General features: G+C 43.4%; 1 protein-coding gene and 1 long non-coding RNA gene across 2 annotated transcripts in view; one reads left to right on the forward strand and one right to left on the reverse strand.

Annotated features, from left to right (window-relative positions):
* The window catches only part of LOC117251239 (uncharacterized), an 86,883-nt gene extending 74,936 nt beyond the window's left edge, over positions 1 to 11,947 (forward strand). Inside the window, exon 3 of the long non-coding RNA XR_013493247.1 lies at positions 11,352 to 11,947. This is a non-coding gene — a long non-coding RNA (uncharacterized LOC117251239). The remainder of the gene's footprint in view (positions 1 to 11,351) is intronic.
* A 12,602-nt stretch (positions 11,948 to 24,549) lies between these two features.
* LOC144466742 (uncharacterized) lies at positions 24,550 to 25,719 on the reverse strand. The gene is made up of 2 exons (XM_078174162.1): positions 25,298 to 25,719; positions 24,550 to 24,908 (listed from the first exon to the last, which is right to left on the reverse strand). The coding sequence occupies exons 1-2, from the start codon at positions 25,623 to 25,625 to the stop codon at positions 24,553 to 24,555; spliced, it is 684 nt and encodes a 227-aa protein (XP_078030288.1). The 5' UTR covers positions 25,626 to 25,719; the 3' UTR covers positions 24,550 to 24,552.
* Positions 25,720 to 26,549: the final 830 nt, after the last annotated feature.

Raw genomic sequence — 26,549 nt, forward strand, 5'->3', positions numbered from 1 at the left:
CCAACTTTGAAGTCGATAGGGCGAAATCCCTAGGAGGAGTTCGTTCAAATGTAAGTTGTGGAAATTGCCGTAACAAAAAAATTCAAAACAAAATGGCCGACTTCCTGTTGGGATTTCACCATGACGTTAAGAGACTTTTTTGTGCGTCTCGGTATGATACATGTGTGTACCAAATTTTGTTTGCCTACGACAAAGTAATCCTAATGGGGAGGGTATTTTGAAAATTTGTAGGGGGCGCTATTTCGGCATTTCGCGCCAACCATGTGCAACCGCCCAAAAATATCGAATTTCGGATGTGGCCGGACGAATGTGGAGAGTTAGAAGCATTTTCAAATTTGGGAAAGGGCCGAAATTGGGACACGAAATGTCGCAAGAATAATAATAATAATAATAAACAGCACGATTTCAATAGGGTCCTCGGACGACTTCGTCGTCGCTCGGGCCCTAATTAAAACTGCAAGCAGCTGTGATCAGGCCCTCGCTCCCCCATGCAACCGTGGGGGTCTGAGGGACATGGGGGCTGTGGCGCAAAGTGAGAAGGGAGAAAAAACCTGGCAGGAGCAAAAAAACGCAATGTTTCGTTCATCCACCAGGTGGCGCTACGAGCGTAACCAGATGTGGCCAGGTGCATTCAGGGGTGGACCCTCATCACACGTGAAATTTCGAGCAAATCGGACAATGCATGAAGGATTTATACCAAGTTGATGTTCCGTGGCGAAGGATGAAAAATCGCCACCGCCACTGCGGCAGCCTGCAACATGACAGGACACGTGTGTCACTGTGGAGATTCATCAACTTGATCGTCATGTGGCCACAAAATGTAGTTGGTCAGGTCAGGAGCTTGAAGTTGGAGTTTGTCAGTGTAAAAGATGGCATTTCCTGTTTCCACAAGGGGGCGCCATGAGCAAGATTGCCTACGAGCATATGGAGGCGTTGAGGGCGGGGCTCTTATCATGTACAGAAATTTTGAAGCAGTTTGGATGAATTATGTGGGAGAGAGAGCTGCTTGAATATGCATGGCGATGGATCAAAAATGGCAGTGCCATAGCAGCCACACCTTTTGACCTACAGACATGCAGAGCACAACTTTTGATCAGCATGGTGTCTGGATGATCTGTAAAAAATGTGAAGTCGATTGGATGAAATCCCTAGGACTAGTTCGCTAAAATACAACATGTGGAAATCACGCCAAAATGACAAGTCAAAATCAAAATGGCCGACTTCCTGTCTGGAGTAGACCATTGGTGCCAGAGACATTTATGTGCGTCTGGACAACATACACATGTGTACCAATTTTCATGTTCCAACTCCAAAAAAAAACCCCTTATGGGGAGGGGTTTTTGAAAATTGCAAGGGGGCGCTATAGAGGCATTTTGTCCCCCCCATGGGCAACGCCCCTATCAGATGCAAGAGCTCGCCATTCTTGACCTGTGTATCAATTTTCATGAGGATATGAGGTCACTGAAGCCATCAAAAAGCCAAACGTATTTGGTGGTGAAGGAGGTGCCATAGCGGCCACGCCCCTTGACATAGAGAAAAGCTTTTAATAACTTTTCATCAGCATGGTCTCTGGATGATCTGTAAAAAATTTGAAGTTGATTGGATGAAATCACTATGACTTCGTCGTTGCTCGGGCCCTAATAAAAAATCCTTGCATTTCAATAGGGTTCTCGCACCGCTAGGTGCCCGGGCCCTAAAAATCCTTGCATTTCAATAGGGTCTTCGCACCGCTAGGTGCTCGGGCCCTAATAATTAAACTTGCAAGCAGCGATGAACGGGCCCTCGCAGTCCATGTGTGTCAGGGCATGCTGCCGTCGGGGGCTGTGCACCTAGAAGTCTTGTCAGCTGTAATGAATTAAAAAATAAACGTTATTTCTTACTTACATTTCCAGTATACAGGTAGGCACCCAACCCACGTATATAATTTTCCAAAAAGTAGAAGCTGAATACATGCCCAATAGTTCAAGGTCTTCTGACTCTTTAAAAGTTGACATGGTGTCTCTAGCTCAAAGTATGAGGGACAAGAAGAGGTTGAAAGTCGATGAGTTTTGAAGAGGATTTGAAGATTTTCCAATTTACTTCCATTCATACTAATTAGACTGCCACCAGAGCGCCACCTATTGGCCGATTTGCACCGAATCTTGCACAAACCCTCATCGGGCCATGGAACACAATCAGCAAAAGTGTTGTGGTAATTGGACTGTATTTGGTCAAGACATGAAAGACTGTCTGTTTTGAACACAAAGTGCAGGAATTTGTTGTTTTATATTTTGGGCGTTTTTTTTGGACGATCAAAATTCTTTTGATAACTTTTTGTCAGGAGGGTCCACAGATGCTTCATGTAAAGTTTGGTGCAAATCGGTCAAATCGCCGTGGAGGAGTTCGAAAAAGTACGTTTTTCATTTGTCGCAATTTAACGAATGGAAAGTTACCGTGAAAGTGGGCGTGGCTTACACCACACAGAACACGTAAATAGAAGGTTTAACAATGTGCGACATATTATGTGGGAGTTATTAGCTGAGCTGAGCTGGTGGAGGAATGGCAGCGTGAGACCGCGAGACCACTGTGAGATTTTGAGATTCAACATGGCGGCGCCCAGCTACTAGATTAGATATCAACAAACTAGCCAAACAAATATAACTATCTAACGGGTGACAACTCCAGCCTGCACCATCAGCCAGAGTGTAGGACCTAGAAGAGTTTATCGTTCACTACTACTACGAGTGCGTCATGGAGGGTCCTGCCGACAACCCCAATAAGAGGAAGAAGACTGACTCTGCTACCGATACACAAGACTTATTATCCTCTGAATTTAGCGTCTTGGAATCCATCAACAGGAAGCTAGAAGTGCTCGGTATGCTCCACCAGGAGATTAAAGACCTGAAGGTAAGCTTGGAGTTCACTTACCAGCAGATTAGCGACCTGCAGAAAAACAACGCTGATCTTCGCTCCACCTTATCGACGGTCACTTCAGATGTAGATCTCCTCAAAAAGGAAAATAAACTCCTAAAGGAAACTGTCCTCGACGTGCAGTCCAGAAGCATGAAAGACAATTTAATCATTTCTGGCATCCCAGAGAGCACACCAGACAACCCAGAAGTCCAGGTAAAAAAGTTCATGGTGACGGCCCTCAAGATCCCGACGGAGACTGTCAACAACATCACCTTTCACCGCGTCCACAGGCTCGGACCCCGAGGAGGTCAGCATCCTCGTCCGATCATTGCCAAATTCGAACATCATCAGCAGAAAATGCTCGTTAAGAGTAAAGGACGAGAGCTAAAAGGCACCTCGTTCGGTATGAATGATCAGTTCCCCAGGGAAATCAATGAGAGGCGGAAAGTGTTATATCCCATCCTAAAAGAGCACAGGCAGAGGGGAAATAGGACCTCTCTTGTGGTCGATAAATTATACATACAGTACAGGCCAAAAGTTTGGACACACCTTCTCATTCAATGCGTTTTCTTTATTTTCATAACTATTTACATTGTAGATTCTCACTGAAGGCATCAAAACTATGAGTGAACACATTTGGAGTTATGTACTTAACAAAAAAGGTGAAATAACTGAAAACATGTTTTATATTATAGTTTCTTCAAAATAGCCACCCTTTGCTCTGATTACTGCTTTGCACACTCTTGGCATTCTCTCCATGAGCTTCAAGAGGTAGTCACCTGAAATGGTTTCCACTTCACAGGTGTGCCTTATCAGGGTTAATTAGTGGAATTTCTTGCTTTATCAATGGGGTTGGGACCATCAGTTGTGTTGTGCAGAAGTCAGGTTAATACACAGCCGATAGCCCTATTGGACAACTGTTAAAATTCATATTATGGCAAGAACCAATCAGCTAACTAAAGAAAAATGAGTGGCCATCATTACTTTAAGAAATGAAGGTCAGTCAGTCCAGAAAATTGCAAAAACTTTAAATGTGTCCCCAAGTGGAGTCGCAAAAACCATCAAGCGCTACAACGAAACTGGCACACATGAGGACCGACCCAGGAAAGGAAGACCAAGAGTCACCTCTGTTTCTGAGGATAAGTTCATCTGAGTCACCAGCCTCAGAAATGGCAAGTTAACAGCAGCTCAGATCAGAGACCAGATGAATGCCACACAGAGTTCTAGCAGCAGACCCATCTCTAGAACAACTGTTAAGAGGAGACTGCGCGAATCAGGCCTTCATGGTCAAATAGCTGCTAGGAAACCACTGCTAAGGAGAGGCAACAAGCAGAAGAGCTTTGTTTGGGCCAAGAAACACAAGGAATGGACATTAGACCAGTGGAAATCTGTGCTTTGGTCTGATGAGTCCAAATTTGAGATCTTTGGTTCCAACCGCCGTGTCTTTGTGAGACGCAGAAAAGGTGAACGGATGGATTCCACATGCCTGGTTCCCACTGTGAAGCATGGAGGGGGAGGTGTGATGGTGTGGGGGTGTTTTGCTGGTGACACTGTTGGGGATTTATTCAAAATTGAAGGCACACTGAACCAGCATGGCTACCACAGCATCCTGCATCAACATGCCATCCCATCCGGTTTGCGTTTAGTTGGACGATCATTTATTTTTCAACAGGACAATGACCCCAAACACACCTCCAGGCTGTGTAAGGGCTATTTGACCAAGAAGGAGAGTGATGGAGTGCTGCGGCAGATGACCTGGCCTCCACAGTCACCGGACCTGAACCCAATCGAGATGGTTTGGGGTGAGCTGGACCGCAGAGTGAAGGCAAAGGGGCCAACAAGTGCTAAACACCTCTGGGAACTCCTTCAAGACTGTTGGAAAACCATTTCAGGTGACTACCTCTTGAAGCTCATGGAGAGAATGCCAAGAGTGTGCAAAGCAGTAATCAGAGCAAAGGGTGGCTATTTTGAAGAAACTAGAATATAAAACATGTTTTCAGTTATTTCACCTTTTTTTGTTAAGTACATAACTCCACATGTGTTCATTCATAGTTTTGATGCCTTCAGTGAGAATCTACAATGTAAATAGTCATGAAAATAAAGAAAACGCATTGAATGAGAAGGTGTGTCCAAACTTTTGGCCTGTACTGTATGTTTTTGTACTTTTTTATTGCATGGGGAGAGATTATACACCCCCCCTAAGAAGTAACTAAGTAACTTTTACTCTGAGTACATTTTAAATGAGCTACTTTTTACTTTTACTTAAGTAGATTTTTACACCAGTACTTTTACTTGTACTTAAGTAAAATTTCATTAGTAGATTTTTTTGGTACTCTTTCCACCCCTGCCCATTGCACAAAAGTAGGATTCAGACATTCAGGATAAATGACTGAGCTGGGTTCAACGAATCCAAAACAAGAGCGTCCAGGCTTAATTGGTTGCACAAAGACCAAGCCAGGATGAGCAGACACGGATTCATCAAGCCAGGTGAAACCAATCCTGGATCAGTGCACGCACGCGGCTTCCTCAAATAGACCCCGCCATCGATCACAGATTCACCGATTCACCATGGCAACAAGAGCGGTGTAGGCCTACTTTTCCCCGTCGGAGGCAGAAATCCTCATGGAGGCTTACGAAGAGGTAAAGGATCAAAACATAAAGACAGGCAACACCGCCACAGTTATAAAACAATGAGAGAAAGCGTGGCAAAGTATTGCAGACCACCTGAATGCATAAGTAGTGCACAAATATAGGCTCACTGCTCCGTGGAAACCATCACAATTACAATCCAAATAGTTAATTAACATCTCCGAAAACGTAGTTGTATGTGTGTTGTATTGTATTGTGTGTGTGTATAGATTAAACATGACTGGGCCAAAACGGACATGGCAGCAAGTCAAGATTAAATACAAGAACATCCTGCAGAATGGTAAGTGCCCTGACTAATACTGAACAATGCACAAGTGTACATTGTACCCAGAAGGTGCCTGCTCACACATTGTCTGTACTGTTTTAGCAGTCAAAAAAAAAAAAAACACAAGCAAGGCATGGGTGGTGGGTTACCATCAGCTGACCTCACCCCAGCAGAGGACATAGCCTTGGCACAAAACAAAGGCAGGCCTGTGTTGGAGGGGATCCCTGGGGGGACAGACACAAACATATGTCCCTCCCAAGATGCCACCCGCTTCAAACAAGGTACATTCTTCCATCTCTACATGGGACATAACCAAATTCATATCGAATCCATTTGGACTATCTGACTTTGGTTTGCCTTGCAGTTTCTGGCAGCACTGTCACACTGTTGGAGCCACCAACACCAACACACATCATGGCTGTGTCAAGAATGTCACTCTATTTATGAGGGTGTGATGATGAGATTTTGTATTGACAGGTGAATTCTCTGGTGAGTTGCTGGGGGACAGGGGGTATGCCTGCCAGCCTTTTCTCCTCACAACATACACAGACCCTCAGGAAGCACAGCAGGCCTATAATCATGCCCATGCCAGGACAAGGGCCAGGATCGAAATGACCTTTGGCCCTCCTGAAGGCACGCTTTCACTGTCTTCACCAGTTAAGGGTCAGCCCTTTGAGGGCATGTGACATCACTGTGGCCTGCTTGAGGAAGGAGAGGGCCCCCATCACACATGGACTGGGACAATCCTGCCATCTTCCCTGATGACGACAGTGGTCGGCTGGTCAGGGACCAATATGTGTTAAATTATTTTAGTTAACATGCATGCTTTAAATTTCAGTTAAATATGTCCTGCAGTGGCAGAGACGCATGCTGTGAATTTCAGTTGAATATGGCCTGCATTGGCAGAGGAATTTGTGTTTTGTTTTTTTTTTATTCAATTTAAATTGATTTGGCCTCTTATGTTGTTTGTGCTGTATACTGTGTGTATACAAGCTTGCAGGGAGGCTACTGCATCCATTCATTTGTCCGTTCATTTGTTGTGTATGGATTTGTCCTGCATTTATTTCAGTGTGCAGACATGCGGGGTGTATCATATACAGACCTTTGAATGTGTATTTATTCTTGTGTTGTATAATATGCTTTGATTCCGTGCTTTCTATCTTGTAGAGTCACTGTGTGACTTCAGTTTTGAAAGGAGCTGATGGTTTACTTGCTTTGATTTAACCTTATTCAATAAAGGAACATCATGTTACTCTTTGATGTGTATTTATATTTATATGGGATGTGTATTTTATATATAGTCTATGGGAAACTGTAAATTATCTAATGATTGCAAAATCATCTAAAATCATCATTTATCTAAAATGATTGCAATTAATGGTCACAAATGTTTAAATAATGACAGTGGGTCTGGTTGAATGTGATAACAATGTGCAGTGGGCAGTGGAATAACTATTGGTTTCCGTTTGTGGTGACTGCTGACTGAGATAAGGAATGAGATTAAATAGATCCTGGAACTTAGCCTGGTCTGGAGCAGGCTAGCTCCACAGAATAAATCTCCATGGTAACATATGTCATAACATATCCCGCTTTCCACTATCCTGCTTTTGTGCAACCTGATCACGGATAAGTTGAGCCAGGATAACCAAGATATCCCGGCTTAATCCCTTATCCTAGTTTTGCAATGGGCCCCAGTAATTAGTAGGGGAAGCAGGCAGACAAAAATAACAAACAAACAAACATTTAAAGAAAGAAAACTAGTTCACCCCAAGGACAACACCCATATCTTTTTGCCCACTACTGGCTCACGGGCCAGAGCGGACTAGACATAGAAAAAGCACAAACAAAACCAAATAGCGGAACAGTCCTACGGCAAGAGCAGCTAATGGGACAAGGAAAATCAAAACAAGCAAGGAGAAAAAAAGCAACAACATAAAAAAAATACCAACAACTTAAATAAATAAATATGTAAATAAATAGAATACAATAAATTACACTTTACAGTCTAATCCTGTGTCTCTGAGGAAGACATATATCTCCTTTATTTAACCAGGTGAAAGCCTCACTGAGATTAAAAATCTCTTTTCAAGAGTGACCTTGCCAAGAGGGCAGCATACAACATCGTTACAAGTTACAACACAAATAGACATATACAACTGTCATACCCAACAAATTAATAAAAAACACAATATACAATTAACATGAAATACAAGGTCCAGGAAAAGAACAATTTTTAAAATAAATTAGAAACAGTCACATTGACTAAAAGAGCTAATTTCCCGTTCAGATCCTTCTGAAGATTAATCCAAGATGAGGGAGCAGCATATTTAAAAGCTTTTTTTGCCAAGTTCTGTTCTCACCCTTGGAACCTGCATTTGAAGAGTATTACAAGAGTGAAGGCCGTATTGATTATGGTTTCTGCACATGTATGTAGAAAGGTAAGAGGGAACCAGGCCAAGAATAGATTTATATATAAAAACCAACCAATGCGAGAGCCTGCGGACATACAAAGATGGCCATTTAGCAATAGCATACAGAGTACAGTGGTGTGTGCGATTTCCACAACCAGTAAAGAAGCGCAAACATGGACACACAGTGTCTAACTTCTTTAGACACTGGTCAGGGGCATTCATGAAAAGCAAATCACCATAATCCAGCAGAGGTTAAAAAAAAAAAAAAAAAGTTGCAGATATTAAGTGTCTCCTTGCTCCACTTCCTCCTCTTGAGAGGACAGATGGTTTGAAAGAGGGGTGAAAGAATCCATCTATGTTAAAATAGAGAAACCGTCTCTAAACAGGGGAGGTGGCCTGAGACACCACCTATCCTCCATTTACAATGCGGCCCTTGCTGCTGTACCTAAGAGATTGAACAACAAAGACTGCCCGAAACTAACCTCAAGTGGCTCAAAGAAACACAACGACAGTCGTTCACTGGTAACCACACATCATGCCTAACGACTGTTGCTCACCAGTGGCCCCACCCACTCCTAACGACCGTCGTTCACTAGTGTGACTCACCTGACCCAAACAATGGTCCAGTGAAATTCCACTAACGATGTATTGTCTTGTGAGGGTGGTGGGTGTACACCTCCACAGAGGTTAAAAACTTGGAGTCTTACTCCACTGTTTGTCAGACTAGTGAGGACTAGTCAGACTGATGCGTTGAGAACTGATGAAGCCGCTTGGATAAGAGGCGAAACGTCTTCTAGACAAAATCAAAGTCCAGTTGCCTACGATTTAATTGTTGCCAGAATGGAATTGACCTGGATAAATGAGAATATCCACAGTCCTTGCTGAAGGGAGAAGTTGGATTTATTTCTAAAGAAGAAGCCCAACTTAACCTTCAGCTTGGAAACAAGTTTTTCAATATGTGATTTAAAAGACAAGTTCTGATCAATGATTAACCCTAAATACTTGTAAATTGTAACCATTTCAATTTCAGTCCCTTGAGTTGTTAAGTTGTTAAGAAGACAAGGAGTGCCTGATAACATTCCCTCATTTTGTCACTCCTCCCTAATATTCCTTCTAAGCTCCATCTCCTTCCTAGTTTATATATCTTATTACATAGAGTGTTCCTCTCTGGGTCATATTTACAGCACTGAAAAATGACATGTTCCACAATTTCAGGAACGTTACAGGCATCACATTGATCAGACACACACTCTGCCATTAGATGCAGAGTTGTTTTAAATCCAATGTGTCCTAATCATAATCTGGGGGTGGCAATAGCTCAATCCATAGGGACTTGGCTTGGGAACCGAATGGTCGCCTGCTCCGGACCAAATATGGAGCGCGGACTAGTGGCTGGAGAGGTGCCAGTTCACCTCCTGGGCACTGCCGAGGTGCCCTTGAACAAGGCACCAAATTCCCCAACTGCTCGGGGCACCTGTCCATGGCAGCTCCCTCACTCTGACATCTCTCCACTTTGTGCATGTATAGGTCCTGTTTGTGCATGTGTGTGCAGGGTTCAACGCTAAGGTTTTTTTTCACTTGCCCGGTCGGGCAAGTTGGTCAGAGATCTACTTGCCCGATGTCAGTTTTTACTTGCCCTAAAAAAATTGTTTAATTTAAGCGGCTATCAATTAACAAAGACTGCAGTTATTTTTATGTTATGTAATCTTTATTCACACTTTATTAATTAAAACAACATATGTCATGTATTGTAGCTTAATTCCTACACAAATATGACAGTGTCAGGGCTTAAAGTGAAAAATTTGTCAATCATTCTCTGTCTATAATTTTGCGCCCTACTTGAGCCATGCCCACCTCTATTTATTTTTCACCCCTCTCTCCAGTTCTGCTGTATTAACACCGGGTTTAATATATTTTGCTTCCATCTCTCTGCCCTGCTCTACTCTAACTTCAACGCTACTTAGCTCTCTCTCTACTCTACCAGTAAACTACCACATCCACCTGTTGCACAAAACGCACACAGCAGTGTTTCCCCTAGGATGGAGTTGTAGCAGCGGAGGTGAAGCACACGCATGAAAAATAATTTTTACATGCGTGAAACTTTTTTGTATGCTTGCAAAGCACAGCCTGCTAGGATGTTTCTATGTATCTACTGGCACCAGAAGGGCTCTTTAGGACTAAGTACATACAGTACATGTGTGCACAGTAATGAGCAGGTGAAATGTCTGTCTAGCTTACATATGAGGTGTCTCAAGATTTAGGAACATACAATTGTATTGAATATAATAAAAGTAAAAAGTCACTTGACATGCTGCTGTTTTGTGCTATGACCTATTTAAGTGTTGGAAGTTGTTATTTACGTGACAACGCCTGAACGCAACACAAGCTCAGCATGAGTGCCGTGCTGCGCTGCTGTGCGAGCAGCTGTTTGTCTGTGCGTAATGTGCAGTCTGTCGATGGTTATTTAGGCTACACACTGTCCATAACCTGGTGTGTATTTCGGACCTCTTTGTTAATGACAACGGAGTGAAAAACATTGAATTTCCCCTCAGGGGGATTAATAAAGTATATAAAATTTAAAAAAAAAAATCTAGAGATAATTACTTTGTCTCTCCTGCATTTCCCCTTGAAAGTCTTAACATCAGTTGATTTTTGTATGCTATATAAGTGTCTCCCTTTTTCATCGGTGTCCCATTTCTTCTGCCACACATCCCTCACTGCCTTTCTTATTAGTGATTTGGTGTCACCTTTTCCAAAGGGAACTTTCATTATTTATCACTTAATTTCAGCACTCTCTTAGCAACCACGTTGTCATGATCCTCATCATGGCAGCCCTTCCTTCTCCCTTATGTGTGTGTGTTGTCATTCCCAGTCTGTATTATTCCTCCTGTGTCTCTCCCCCTGTCTGTTCTGTGTGTGTGCATGTGGGCGTGGTCTCCGTCCACAGGCAGCACCAGGTGAATCCACTCCAGTAATCAACCTCTCCATAAAGCCTCTGGATTCCCTCCTACTCGTCGCCAGATCGTTTCATCAGTTTACGTGGTAGTTTGCATCCTGGCTCCTCTGTGTTTTTACCGTTGTGCCTTATTAGGTTGTGTAGCTAATGCCTCTGTGTTCCTTCCACCTCAACTCAGATTGCTGTGCTCGCCTCGTGATCTCGTGTGTGCTGCTTCCCTGCCTGCCTGTGGACCTGCCTGCCATCGTCTGCTCTCCTGTGTTTCCCCTTTGAGTGAGTACGCTCGAGAAGACGGACCCCACTGCCCCGTGCCACAGCACTGCCATTACCACGTGGCAGACGCCACATCAAAGACACTCTCACTCTGCTCCTCACTGGTGACTTCACGAGACACGTCTGGATCCTGGGACTACGCACCACCCCTCCCCCTTGCACTTGCCAGCACATTTGAACATTAAAGACTTGTTATTCACTGTTAACCTGTTTCTGAATCGTGCATTTGGGTCCAGGCTTTGAAAAAACCTTAACACGTCTAACACCAGTTGCTCTTCCTGCGGTTTCTATCATTTTTTTCCCCTGTTAAAGGGTCTTTTGGGGAGAGTTTTTCCTTATCCGCTGCGAGGATCCAAAGGACAGAGGGATGTCGTATGCTGTAAAGCCCTGTGAGGCAAATTGTGATTTGTGATATTGGGCTTTATAAATGAAATTGATTGACTGATAGATTTTGCAGTCTCAACATTATGAACGGTACTTCTATCAATAGGTCAACTCTTACCTGATAAATAAATAAAATTGATTGATTGATTGATTACAGTTTTCTTTGAAATCAAACTATGAAGAGCTGCAGTAGAATCTGAACAAATGACCACTCTCTCCGGCCCTACCTCTTCTACCCATTGTAGTCCTAATTAGGGCCCAAGCGACGACGAGGTCGTCTGTGAGGTCTCTATTGTAATCGCGCTGTTTATTATTAGGGCCCGAGCGACGACGAAGTCGTCCATGAGGACCCTATTGTTAGGGCCCGAGCACCGACCGAAGGCTGGGCGAAGGCCCTATTGAAACTGAAGGAATTATTATTAGGGCCCGAGCGACGACAAAGTTGTCCGTGGAGGACCCTATTGAAATCACGGTGTTTATTAGGGCCTGAGCAATGATGAAGTCGTCCACGGAGGACCCTATTGAAATTGTGCTGTTTATTATTTTTAGGGCCCGATTGATGACGAAGTCATCTGCGGAGGACCCTATTGAAATCGCGCTGTTTATTAGGGCCCAAGCGACGACGAAGTCGTCCGAGGACCCTATTGAAATCGCGCTGTTTATTATCAGGGCCCGAGCGATGACGAAGTCGTCTGAGGACCCTATTGAAATCGTGCTGTTTTTTATTATTATTAGGGCCGAGCGACAACGAAGTCGTCTGAGGACCCTATTGAAATCGCGCTGTTTATTACCTGCGAGGTCCCTATTGTTTTTCTCCTGATTATTTTATTTTTTTTTCTTCCGCCAAAATGATCGCATTTTTCACTGTCTGAACATACCCCAAAACTCACCAAACTTGGAATATAAGTCACATCCTGGCGAAAAATTTTATAATCTATTGTCGTCCTGAATTTCCACCACTAGCTGGCGTTATTATTAAGGAAAGTGCGTTTTGGCTCATAACTCCCACATACTTTGTCGCACATTCAAAAACCTTATATCCACGCATTCAGTGAATTGTGCTGAATCTTGTGGTATAGGCCACGGCCATTTCCGCCTACCGTTTTTTCCCCACAAATTCGCAAAATGTCGCAAACCTACTTTTTCGAACTCCTCCCAGGCAATTTCACCGATTGGCATGAAACTTTGCACACAGCATCTGTGGACCCTCCCGACAAAAGAATTTCGATATTCCAAAGAATACTGAAGTTATTAAATGACAACTTCCTGCAGATTTCGTTCTAAACAGGAAGTGCTGCATATCTCCACATTGGTGTATCCGAATGACATGAAACTCAGGTTACCACTTTCCCATGAGCCCCTGAGGCTCTGTGCAAAAGTTCGGGTGATGACCACAAGGTGGCGCTCTTTAAATTTAAGTATTTTATATCTCAACATCGGTTGGGCGGATTAACACGAAACTTGGTATAATTATTGTCAATGCCCTCCTGAGGATATCTGACAAAAGACTTACCGATCCACCACTAGGTAGCACTCTGGTGGCCGTCTAATTTAATATTTGGCACTGTGCCAACACCATAACACTCATGGAAATAAAATTGATAGGGGTGGTATAGACTGGCCCCTGTAACTCACACACCAAAAATGACCAGCAGGTGGTGCTATTTTCAATGCAAAAGCGTTTTTGGCTAATAACTCCCACATAATATGTCGCACATTGTTAAACCTTCTATTTATGTGTTTTCTGAATTCAGCTGAATTGTGTGGTGTAAGCCACGCCCACTTTCGCGGTAACTTTCCATTTGCAAAATTGCGACAAATGAAAAACGTACTTTTTCGAACTCCTCCTAGGCGATTTGACTGATTTGCACCAAACTTTGCATGAAGCATCTGTGGACCCTCCTGACAAAAAGTTATCAAAAGAATTTTGATGGTCCAAAAAACGGCCAAAATATAAAACAACAAATTCCTGCACATTGTGTTCAAAACAGACAGTCTTTCATATCTTGACCAAATACAGTCCGATTACCACAACACTTTTGCTGATTGTGTTCCATGGCCCGATGAGGGTTTGTGCAAAATTCGGTGCAAATCAGCCAATAGGTGGTGCTCTGGTGGCAGTCTAATTAGTGTGAATGGAAGTAAATTGGAAAATCTTCCTCTTCAAAACTCATCAACTTTCGACCTCTTCTTGTCCCTCATACTTTGAGCTACAGACATCATGTCAACTTTTAAAGAGTCAGAAAACCTTGAACTATTGGGCATGTATTCAGCTTCAACTTTTTGGAAAATTACATACGTGGGTTGGGTGCCTACCTGTATACTGGAAATGTAAGTAAGAGAAAACGTTTATTTTTTAATTTATTACAGCTGACAAGACATCTAGGTGCACGCCCCCCGACGGCAGCATGCCCTGACGCGCGCGGACTGCGAGGGCCCGTTCATTGCTGCTTGCAGCTTTAATTAGGGCCCGAGCAGGTCTCGACCTGCAAGGACTGCATCGCTGCTTGCAGCTTTAATTATTATTAGGGCCCGAGCAACGACGAAGTCGTCCAAGGACCCTATTGAAATCGCGCTGTTTATTAGGGCCCGAGCGACGACAAAGTCGTCCGTAGGACCCTATTGTAATCGCGCTGTTTATTATTATTAAGGCCCGAGCAGGTCACAGAGGTCCCTATTGTTTTTCGAATGATCATTATTATTTTTTTTTTTTTCTTTGTCCAAAAGGATCACATTTTTCACTGCCTGAACATACCCCAAAACTCATGAAACTTGGAATATAAATCACACCTGGCGAAAAATTTTATAATCTATTGTCGTCCTGAATTTCCACTACTAGGTGGCACTATAATCAAGGAGTTTATAATCAAGTGCGTTTTGGCTCATAACTACCATATACTTTGTGGCACAGTCAAAAACCTTATATCCACGCGTTCAGTGAAATGTGCTGAATCTCGTGATATAGGCCACGCGCATTTCCGCCTACCATATTTTTTCGCAAATTCGCAAAATATCGCAAACCTACTTTTTCAAACTCCTCCTAGGCAATTTCACCGATTTGCACGAAACTTTTCACACTGCATCTGTGGACTCTTCTGACAAAAAGTTATTGAAAGAATTTTGATATTCCAAAGAATACTGATGTTATTAAATAGCAGCTTCCTGCAGATTTCGTTCTAAACAGGAAGTGCTGCATATCTCCATATTGGTGTATCCGAATGACATGAAACTCAGGTTACCACTTCCCCATGAGCCCCTGAGGCTCTCTGCAAAGTTTCGGGTGATGACCACAAGGTGGCGCTCTTTAAATTTAAGTATTTTATATCTCAACATCGGTTGGGCGGATTAACACGAAAATTGGTATAGTTATTGTCAATGCTCTCCTGAGGATATCTGACAAAAGACTTACCGATCCGCCACTAGGTAGCGCTCTGGTGGCCGTCTAATTTTTTTTTTTTTTTTCAAACCTGTCTGCATTAGTCTTCGTAGCTTAGCGCCACAAAAGGGTGTACGCTTTTTATGAAGATTGATGCACTGTTAATCTTGCAGTCAAGTATTTTATACCCATACTGTGCGTGGTTGTGACCGTCACCCACCCTCCCTGGAGACTAGCCTATCAGCCTTTATTGGAAAAACTTCCTAATACGAGCTAGAGAGAGCCGTGATACACCGTAGTGTGTCAAGGGGAAAGTAAGGGACAGACTGGGGGGATTGAGGGACAGGTGCTTAAGTCCTAAGGTATATAGCGACAGTGCATGCGGAGAAGAAGGAGAAAACAAACAAACAAGCAAACAAACAAACATACAAACAAAACAAAACAAACAAACAAAAAAAAACAGAGGAGAAACAGGCAGTGTAGCTGATGTATTGTGGCCTTGAGGTTGTTGTGCTCCATACAGATTACCAAAAATAAACAAATAAATGTATAATAAAGAGGAAAAAAAAAAAGAGAGAAGTCTATACTGAACACCAGAAATGTGAGAGCGCTGGTGGTGGAGGAAAGCCCGATTGTGGAGAAGAGTTGCCAGCGCAGTGTGGTAGGTTTGAGAAGCAACTGAGCCCCTTTTGAGTGATCCCATCGGTTCTTTGCGATGCGTCCCGGGGCTGAAGTATCGAACATGCATGCGTGTATTTGAACCCTCCCAATGTGTTTATGAAAACCATCACCAGGGACCAGGGCCAATGTCCCAGCCCTGCGGGAGAAGGCAGACGGCGAGGCACCCCAAGGCCACAGGAGCGTCCAGACCCCACGCCCAGGGAGCCGCTGAGGCCGCAGGACACCACACAGGCCCTAGGACCTGGGGCGGCAATGGCCAGCACCCCCAGAGAGCCAGGGACACACCCCAGATGGGTGGGATAGGAAGGCCTGCCCACCTGCCGGCCAACGCAGATCCCCCCCGCCCCGACCCCCCCGCCAGCAGCAGCCATAAGGCACCTGTAACGTGTTCCCATCTGTCCCCCAAGATGTAGGTGTGTGTGGTGCTTTAAAATTGGAGGACAGATGAGGATGGGTTGGGGGGCAGTATGGAGGGCTACAGGATACCACTGTCCCATAGCCTGCCCCATTGTGAAGCCCCCAATCCATCAGTGGTCTGCACCTCGAAGAGTGAATGTATGTGGTGCGTTAAAACTGTGAAATGTGTGGTAGGTGAACTAAATGTGGTTTAGGAGGCCAGGCCAGTGTAGGCCCAGCCCGAAGGCCGGAGGGATGGATGAGAGGGGGTAGAAGGTGGTGCCAACCAGACCCCGGTGCCGCGAGGCCCCTAAAGCCCATGGGCAGCGGGCCAAGTGGGCCCCAAGGAAACCCAACGAGCCCCCACCGAACCCCGCCCCCCAAGCAACTGCAGCGTCAGGCCCCTGCAACGGTCCCGACTTGGGTCACACTGCCCGCAGCAAACCGACCCCCAGCAGAAGGACGAGGCACACCACCAGGATGCATGGACGATGGGCCCCACCCAGCCCCCCGGACCCCGGTGTACAGGAGCACAGGCCAACCCGCGACCCCGCCAGTACCCCCCCAGACCGCCCCAGACCCAAAGCTGGACCCCCAGCCCGTCCGACCCGCCCCCCACCGCCGGCCGCACATCAACGGGTAGGCCAACACCCCCCCGCGGGCGGCACCCAGCCCCCGCACCAGGCCCCCAGCACGGGGGGGGGGGCCCCAGGCCCACCCGAGGCGGGGAGAGAGGAGCAGGGAGGGACGGGGAGAGGAGGGAGGGAGGAGGGAGGGGGAAGGGCGGGAGAGGAGCGAGGGGCGGGGGGAGGAGGAGCCCACCCACCCCGCACCACCAGGGGTGGAAACAGCCCTCCAGGGCAGACTGGCCATGCCGCCCCAGGCCCAGGGAACACAAGGAGACCCCGCCAGCCCCAGGCACACAGGGCGAGGAGTCTAGACGCACCCGCCCCCCAGGGGAAAACCGCCCGGCCCCGTGATCCCCCACAGAGCCAGGGAGCAGGCCCGGATTCAAAGGAGAGAGGGTGCACTTAACACATGCTTAAGGCCTTGAGTTCTGATGAACCGGTGTGGTATATTGTGGTGAGAGAGATAGAGGGATTAGGGGTTACATCATTAACAGAAACACATTACATATTACACATCAGTTTTTCTTGAGTTGTAATATTTATACATGTATGTACAGGTGGCATATGCTGACAGGCTGAGTGGCACTATACAGACACGTTTAGTGAGTGGATAAATGGTGACCATTTTTCTGTAAAGTATGTTTATTGGTTTCTGTGGCCAGCAGATATTTTCTCCAGCGAAATATGTTCTGCAAGTAGATTCAGCCAGTGGTTGATGTTGAGGGTCTGTTTATCTTTCCAGTTGACTAGGATTGTTTTCTTGGCGATGGCGAGAGCTACTAGAAGAGAATTGCAGTGGCTGTTTGGGAGGTCATTTGTCATCAGGTCACCAATTAAGCACAGGCTGGGAGATAATGGGATCCTGCAGTCCAAAATGGAGGAGAGTTTTTGAGTGACTGTTGACCAGAAGTGCTGGATGGGTGAACATAACCAGAGGGCATGAAAGTAGGTGTCTGCAGTGTTCTGAGTACACTGAGTGCATATGTCAGACTGACTGAAGCCCATTCTATTCATCTTTTGTTGGGTGATGTGTGTTCTGTGGAGTACTTTAAATTGGATAAGTTGTATATTAGTGTTTCTTGTCATCTTAAATGTATTTTTGAATATCTGAGTCCAGAAGTCAGGGTCCGGTGATACACCCAGCTCCTTTTCCCATTTTAAAATTGGTAAATGTATAGAATTCGTCTCTGACAGTAATTTATAAGTCTTAGAAAGGTTCTTTTTATTTCTCGGAGAAAGCATTGTAATATGTTTGGCAAATTCTGGTGGCTGCAAAGTATCCTGAGGCGCTGGGATTCTCTTCTTGATTGTTTTTATCAATTGTAAATATCGTAGAAAATTTCCATTTCTTATTTCAAAAGTTTGAAATAAGTTTGTGTATGTCATAAGTATATTATCTTGGAAAAGGTGGTGGAGATGAGTTACTCCCTTCATCTCCCATGTGCTAAAATGGAGAGGTCTTTTGTTAATTTCAAAATCCGGGTTGTGCCAAATTGGAGAGAGCAAGCAAGGTTCTATTTGAGATTTTGTGATTTCTAGTGTTTTCCACCGGGCTGACAAGGTGGAAGCAATCATTGGGTTCTTAAAACAGTTATGACGTCTGAGTGTAGTGGTGATAAACGGGAGGTCAGAGAGTTTTATGTTGTTGCACTCCGCCTGTTCTAGTTCGAGCCAGGAGTTGTAGTCTTCGTTAGGATATAACCATTTGGATAGGTATTGTAGCTGGTTAGCTAAATAGTAATGTGTAAAGTTAGGAGCGTCCAATCCCCCTTCCAATTTGTTTTTCTGAAGGGTGCTTAGGCTAATTTTTGCTGTTTTGTTCTTTGAGTAGAATTTTATAATTGCAGAATCTAATGACAGGAACCATTTTGATGTGGGTTTGAATGGAGTCATGGAAAAAAATAGTTAATTTGGGGTAGAATTTTCATTTTAACTTTGGCTATTCGTCCCAGGAAGGAGATGGGAAGATTATTCCAGCGCTTCAGGTCACCACAGATCTTGTCTACCAGCGGGCTAAAGTTCAGGTGGACCAGGTCTGATAGTTTGGGTGAAATATTTATGCCAAGATATCTTATGTTACCCACAGGGAAAGAAAATTTTTGGTCTGCAGGATTCCAAGAGTTCTCCGTTATTGGCAGTATTGTCGATTTGGACCAATTGATGGAGTAGTCGGAAAGTTTAGAAAAATTTGTTATGAGATTAAATACTTCATGTAAAGACGACTTCGGTTCTTGCAGATAAAGTAAAATGTCGTCAGCATATAGATTAATTTTGTGCTCTGAACTGGCGGAATGGATACCTATGATCTTGCTGTTCTGACGGACTGCCATAGCCAATGGTTCAATAAATATTGCAAACAGTAGAGGTGAGAGTGGGCACCCTTGTCTTGTTCCTCTCTGCAAAGTGAAACTTTGAGATGTGATCCTGTTGGTGGTGACTGTGGCCTTAGGGGAATTATATAAGGCTGATACCCACTGGATAAATGACTCTCCAAAGCCAAATCCGGTCAGGGTGGCAAATAGGAAGGACCAGTTGACCTTGTCGAAGGCTTTTTCTGCATCAAGTGACAAAATAATTGCTTTTGTGTTGCCGCGTTGTACTTTACTCATCAGATTAAGAACTCTTCTGACGTTATTACTGGAGTGTCTGCCATTAATGAAGCCCGTTTGATCATTATGAATTATTGATGCGATTATTTTCTCCAGTCTAGAAGCAAGTGCCTTTGAGATAATTTTGATATCACTATTGATTAGTGATAGAGGACGATAGCTAGAAGGAAGTGTGGGGTCTTTGTCTGGCTTTAGTAATAATTTGATTGCTGCTGTATTCATGTGAGGTCTTATACCTCCGTTCTTTTTGATCTCTGTCACTGTCCTGAAGAAAAGTGGTGCTAATATTGTCCAGAAAAGTTTAATAAATTCGGCAGGAAAGCCGTCTGGTCCTGGAGCCTTACCTGTTGGCATTTTGTCTAATGCGCTCTCTAGGTCATTAATAGTCAGGGGAGCGTCTAAGATGTTTCTGTGTTCAGTGGATAATTGAGGTAAATTTAGGTTGTCGAGAAAAGCCTGAATATCTTCTGGGTTTGGATTATTTACTGTTGAATATAAGTTATGGTAAAAAGTATAGAAAATCTGATTAATCTCCTGAGGAGATTGTGTGTAATTGCTGGACAACCCCTGGATTGTTGGTATCAGAGATTTTTCTTTATTGTGTTGGAGCTGATTAGCCAAAAATTTTCCTGATTTGTTACTGTGTTCAAAGTTATTATATCTTAGCTGTTGTATGATAAATTCAGTTTTCTTTGATAGAATATTGTCCAGTTGCGATTTTGTACACTGTAATTGGCTCCAAACTTGGTCACTTGAATTGTTTGCATATTCCTGTGTTAGTTGTTTGATTTTTTCCTCAATGTTTTTTTCTGCTTGCAATTCCCGTTTCTTCTTGCAGGAGGAGAACGATATAATTTTTCCTCTGATTACTGCCTTCCCAGCTTCCCATATTAAAGATGGAGATAAATTTGGAGAGTCATTATCTTCAAGAAAGTTTGCCCACTCCCGTCTCACCATTTTGTCAAAGTCTGGGTCTTTAAGTAATGATATTAAAGCGCCATGTTGGAGACCGTTTATGGATGGTTTCTATTTGCAGATTGAGTGATATTGGTGCATGGTCGCTGATAATGATCGGGTGTATTTTTGTGGTAATTTTTTGTGAGATGGAGTTATTTAAGAGAAAAAAGTCAATTCTTGAAAATGAGCGATGCACCGGAGAGAAGAAAGTATATTCCCTCTTTGATGGGTATTTGAGTCTCCAGCCATCGCCAAGCCCAAAATCATCCATATATTCCTGTATTACCTTAGCCGATTGTGATTGCTTTGTGTGTGCTGAGTTACTAGATCCGTCTAATGATGAATTTAGGACTGTGTTAAAGTGTCCTCCGATTATAGTTGTCGAGCTGTCTGATAGGTTAGATAGTAGAGAGAAGACTGTGTGAAAGAAGGCTGGATCATCATTATTAGGGGCATACAGATTAACGATTGTATATAATTTGTTAAAGATTGTTGCCTGAATAATGATGTAGCGGCCTTCTGGGTCTGTTACCGTGCTGTTTAAGGTAAATGGTAGTCTCTTGTGGACCATGATAGAGACACCTCTTTGTCTGCTGTTATAGCAGGATGAAAAAATTTGATTAAAATTTAGATCTTGAAGAGATTTTTCTTCTGACTTAAGTAAGTGGGTTTCTTGTAAGAGAAAAATATCTGTTTTCAATTTTGTGACAAAGTCCATCACTTTAATTTTTTTCGCCTGTGAGCGAATGCCGTGTACATTCCAGGATACCAAGTTTAACTGTGACATTAACAAAGTGGGGGTTCTATCATATTGTCTGTGAGTATGGAGAATAATCTGTGTGTGTGTTTCTATGTGAGTTTCTATCTGCATGGATTTTGCATGAGTAGATGTAATTGTTAAGTGTATGTATTACAGTTGACCGATGTGTCATGGTAAAGCACCGTAGAGTTATGGAGCAGAGCATTAGAATATATACAAGCATGTTAAACAACCAGAAGCACCTGAGCCTTGAAGTATTCACAAATCTGAAAAACAAAGGGGTTACATGGAGTGTATGTGTGTGTGAGGTGAGGGAGGGGGATTGAGTGAGAGGGAAAGGGGGAGGGAGGGGGGCGGGGAGACATGGAGGAGGGAAAAAAACAGAAGAAAGGGGAGAATTCTGGATGGAGTATGTGAAGTGTACTTTCACACCTTGTGAGATTTTTTTTTTTCTTTTTTCCTTTTCACTAGTTCAGTGTTGTGTTCATTATATATACATATATATCCATATATCCACATGTACATAAATATACATTTACATATACACATAGATACATATGGGGGCCGCACAATTAATCGCATCGCAATCGTAGGAATGCTTAATTATTTGTTGCAGGAGAAATGTGTCAAAATACCATTTTGAATGGAATATTAGGTTAAATCTTGTCAGGCTGCAGAGATGTTGTGGGTTATATATTATATTCTGCAGACTTAAGAAGACGTCTCTGTTTTGTACAGATCCCTGCAATAGTCGCACCTTAGTCATTTTGATATGTTTTTCAGAGATAATGAAAATAATGATGTATGGATGGTTTTTTTTTTTGTTTGTTTTTTTCAAAATAGTGCCGCCCCAATATATATACATGCATACACACATCTTTTTTTTTATTTTTTATTTTCTTCTTTCCTTTTATAATACAATCAAGTCATGATTCTACTTTGATTTGTGGATTTAGGGGCACTTATCTCATTTAGAAGAGCCATGGGGTGGTGGTAGGGTGCCGGAACAGCTGCCCATCTACAGTACAGGCCAAAAGTTTGGACACACCTTCTCATTCAATGCGTTTTCTTTATTTTCATGACTATTTACATTGTAGATTCTCACTGAAGGCATCAAAACTATGAATGAACACATGTGGAGTTATGTACTTAACAAAAAAAGGTGAAATAACTGAAAACATGTTTTATATTCTAGTTTCTTCAAAATAGCCACCCTTTGCTCTGATTACTGCTTTGCACACTCTTGGCATTCTCTCCATGAGCTTCAAGAGGTAGTCACCTGAAATGGTTTTCCAACAGTCTTGAAGGAGTTCCCAGAGGTGTTTAGCACTTGTTGGCCCCTTTGCCTTCACTCTGCGGTCCAGCTCACCCCAAACCATCTTGATTGGGTTCAGGTCCGGTGACTGTGAAGGCCAGGTCATCTGCTGCAGCACTCCATCACTCTCCTTCTTGGTCAAATAGCCCTTACACAGCCTGGAGGTGTGTTTGGGGTCATTGTCCTGTTGAAAAATAAATGATCGTCCAACTAAATGCAAACCGGATGGGATGGCATGTCGCTGCAGGATGCTGTGGTAGCCATGCTGGTTCAGTGTGCCTTCAATTTTGAATAAATCCCCAACAGTGTCACCAGCAAAACACCCCCACACCATCACACCTCCTCCTCCATGCTTCACAGTGGGAACCAGGCATGTGGAATCCATCCGTTCACCTTTTCTGCGTCTCACAAAGACACGGCGGTTGGAACCAAAGATCTCAAATTTGGACTCATCAGACCAAAGCACAGATTTCCACTGGTCTAATGTCCATTCCTTGTGTTTCTTGGCCCAAACAAATCTCTTCTGCTTGTTGCCTCTCCTTAGCAGTGGTTTCCTAGCAGCTATTTGACCATGAAGGCCTGATTGGCGCAGTCTCCTCTTAACAGTTGTTCTAGAGATGGGTCTGCTGCTAGAACTCTGTGTGGCATTCATCTGGTCTCTGATCTGAGCTGCTGTTAACTTGCCATTTCTGAGGCTGGTGACTCGGATGAACTTATCCTCAGAAGCAGAGGTGACTCTTGGTCTTCCTTTCCTGGGTCGGTCCTCATGTGTGCCAGTTTCGTTGTAGCGCTTGATGGTTTTTGAGACTCCACTTGGGGACACATTTAAAGTTTTTGCAATTTTCCGGACTGACTGACCTTCATTTCTTAAAGTAATGATGGCCACTCATTTTTCTTTAGTTAGCTGATTGGTTCTTGCCATAATATGAATTTTAACAGTTGTCCAATAGGGCTGTCGGCTGTGTATTAACCTGACTTCTGCACAACACAACTGATGGTCCCAACCCCATTGATAAAGCAAGAAATTCCACTAATTAACCCTGATAAGGCACACCTGTGAAGTGGAAACCATTTCAGGTGACTACCTCTTGAAGCTCATGGAGAGAATGCCAAGAGTGTGCAAAGCAGTAATCAGAGCAAAGGGTGGCTATTTTGAAGAAACTAGAATATAAAACATGTTTTCAGTTATTTCACCTTTTTTTGTTAAGTACATAACTCCACATGTGTTCATTCATAGTTTTGATGCCTTCAGTGAGAATCTACAATGTAAATAGTCATGAAAATAAAGAAAACGCATTGAATGAGAAGGTGTGTCCAAACTTTTGGCCTGTACTGTACACAAAGCTCAAACTCACTTTTTTATTAAAGAAAACACATAGATCACCGATAGATCCAGATTACAGTTCCTCCTTAATTACTCAATGAACTTGCTTTTTAGTTTGAACAGGAGCTGGCTTTCAGGACTCGGCACCATCAGGTGAGTCAGAAATAATAATCAGAAATAGTATCATTGTTTTCAAGTTGCACCGACGCACCTGTTGCATATTCAGGTGTACAGAGATACACATGTATCAAAAACTGCACAAATAAATCAAAACTTTGCAAAATAATCATGACTTGATTCATGCCTGAGCTTTCATTCACATCTCACTGTATAAGAACAGAAAATCAACAGGAAACTGTCTTTAGCTCATCAAGACATAAAAGCAGAACAAGATTATCCCACATATGAAAATAAATGTTAACAAAACTCAGTTGAAGTGAAAGTCGTCGGCTCTGTGTCTTTTCACTGATAACCAACAGAAACATATGGAAAACATCTGGAAAACACTCCAGAAACACTCAGTCGAACCTCAAGTCTAAAAATCACAGATCTCTGGATGAACCATCTCCAAGTGAAAGTCAATTCTTTCTTCTTCTAGGATTTTTGACTGATTTTTCGAAGCACTTTTTACACCCTTTCTTTCTCCTCCTACTCTGCTTCAGTTCCTCATTTTAATTACTCAATGAACTTGCTATTTAGTTTGAGCAGGAGCTGGTTTTCAAAGTTAGTAGAGTTCATTCTAGCTCGGTTTGCAGTGAAAAGCAGTCCAGCACAGCTGAAGAGGCGCTCACAAGCAGCAGAAGCAGGCAGGCCAGTGTTGAGTTTGAGAGAGAGCTTTTTGATGAGAGGAAAAGAGTTCAGTAGGTCCATTTTGTCTGAAACACAGGCAAGGAACCCATCTAGCTCACTTGTGCCTTTTGACTTTTTGGACTTCAGTGATGAGAAGAAATCGTCCTCATCTGATGAGTGGCCGACATGCTCCATCTCATCCTCTGTCATGTGCTCAATGTGGTGCTTCACATAGGCCAAACCTGTGTTAAGTGACAAATACACACAAAACACATAGAATATATCAGACATTTAGGCTTTCATTTATGTGGCAACTTAATTCATCATAATGTTGCCGTTACAAAAACCAAAACATTTTCTACATTCATGTAGACAGGCTCATTATTTTGTTGCATATATGATATTGGACTAAGCCTTCTTAAAGGTGGCAAAAATGTTTTGCTGCTGGCCCTGTGCACAGCAGTACACTGCTTTGCTTCTATGCTGAAGAAGTGGAGACTCCTCTTCTCCAAACTTTGTGTGAGGTGACCAGCATCTACAGTAGGTGATACACTGACTATATGTAGTTTATACATCCCCCATCAATAATCCAAATGATACTTTTAATAATAATAAGTGATGAAAATCATACCTGCTCCTATGACGTTGGCTTTCTCAGTCCAAGTGGTCTTGAATTTTGGCAGAAGGATCGCTGCAGCTATCAGTTCAGGGTCTCCCATCATCCCACCAAAGCGCTTCTGGACACCAACCTGAATGGCTCTGATTAGTGGTAGGCACAACTTGCAGGATACTTCCAGTCGTCCGAGTTTTGCTTCTAACTGGAAGATCACTGGCAGCAGCCATCCCATGTGTGTGTTCGTCTCTGACTGAAGGATGTTTAATGCCTTCGTCACAGGCTTCATCATGGTGCAGTACTGGGTCAAGAAGGCGATTTCAGCCGGACTCAGCCTATATGACATAAAGCAAATATAAACAGATAAATACTATGTTTTAAATTAGAAGTTTGCCACAACCAAAATTCACAAAATGTCAGAAATTCAAGTCAACACCCCAAAGCCAAACCACTCTGTGCTAAGGATTACCAGCAATCAGATGCTTTATTTACCCATCTCACTAGTACTACTGATAATATTGATACTTTGTGGTCATTTTTATGATATCAAATAAGTCCACTCATGTTCTATTCAGACTGTATGCTCAATGTGTGTGTATTTATGTACTATTCTCCCTCTGTGTTTTATGGAAAAAAGGTGTAATTGAAAATGTAATGGAGAATGTGTGAGAGAGTCATTATTTCAAACTGTGAATAGTGCTTACATAATGTATTCCATTTCAGGAGTACTCACATTTTCACCTTGAATTTCTCACAGACATTTCTGATGGCGCCCTCTCCCTTCTCGTGTGTAATTTGTATGATCCTCTCCACAGCCATGTATGTGGAGTTCCACCGTGTTTGATTTGGCCGTATGAACTGGAGGTTGCATTCTTCTTCCACAGTTTCTGCAGCCATGTGTGACCGACCTGTTTTGTTCCACAGTCCTTGGCATTTCCCAAAGACTGCACGTGATAGCCATTTGTATGTATCATTCTGTTCTTCTGCCTTGGCAGCATCTGTTGTGGCGATTAAGTTTAACAGGTGACACGCACACCTTTGATGAGGAGGCAGTTGGTATTCAAGACCGTTGTTTTCTTCCAGGATGTTGAATGTGTCTTGATGGGTGACTTTGGGCTCTTCTTCAGAAGAGTCTGACTCGGCTTCCGTGGACGGGCTGTGCTCCCCAAACATGCTGAATGCTTTGATAAAATTTGACCCGCTGTCTGTTGTGGTTCTTACAACTTTTCCCCTTAACCCGTACTGACAGTGAACGTCATCAAAGGCACCT

This window comes from Epinephelus lanceolatus, chromosome 14, assembly GCF_041903045.1.
Source record: "Epinephelus lanceolatus isolate andai-2023 chromosome 14, ASM4190304v1, whole genome shotgun sequence".
Classification (NCBI taxonomy): Eukaryota; Metazoa; Chordata; class Actinopteri; order Perciformes; family Serranidae; genus Epinephelus; species Epinephelus lanceolatus.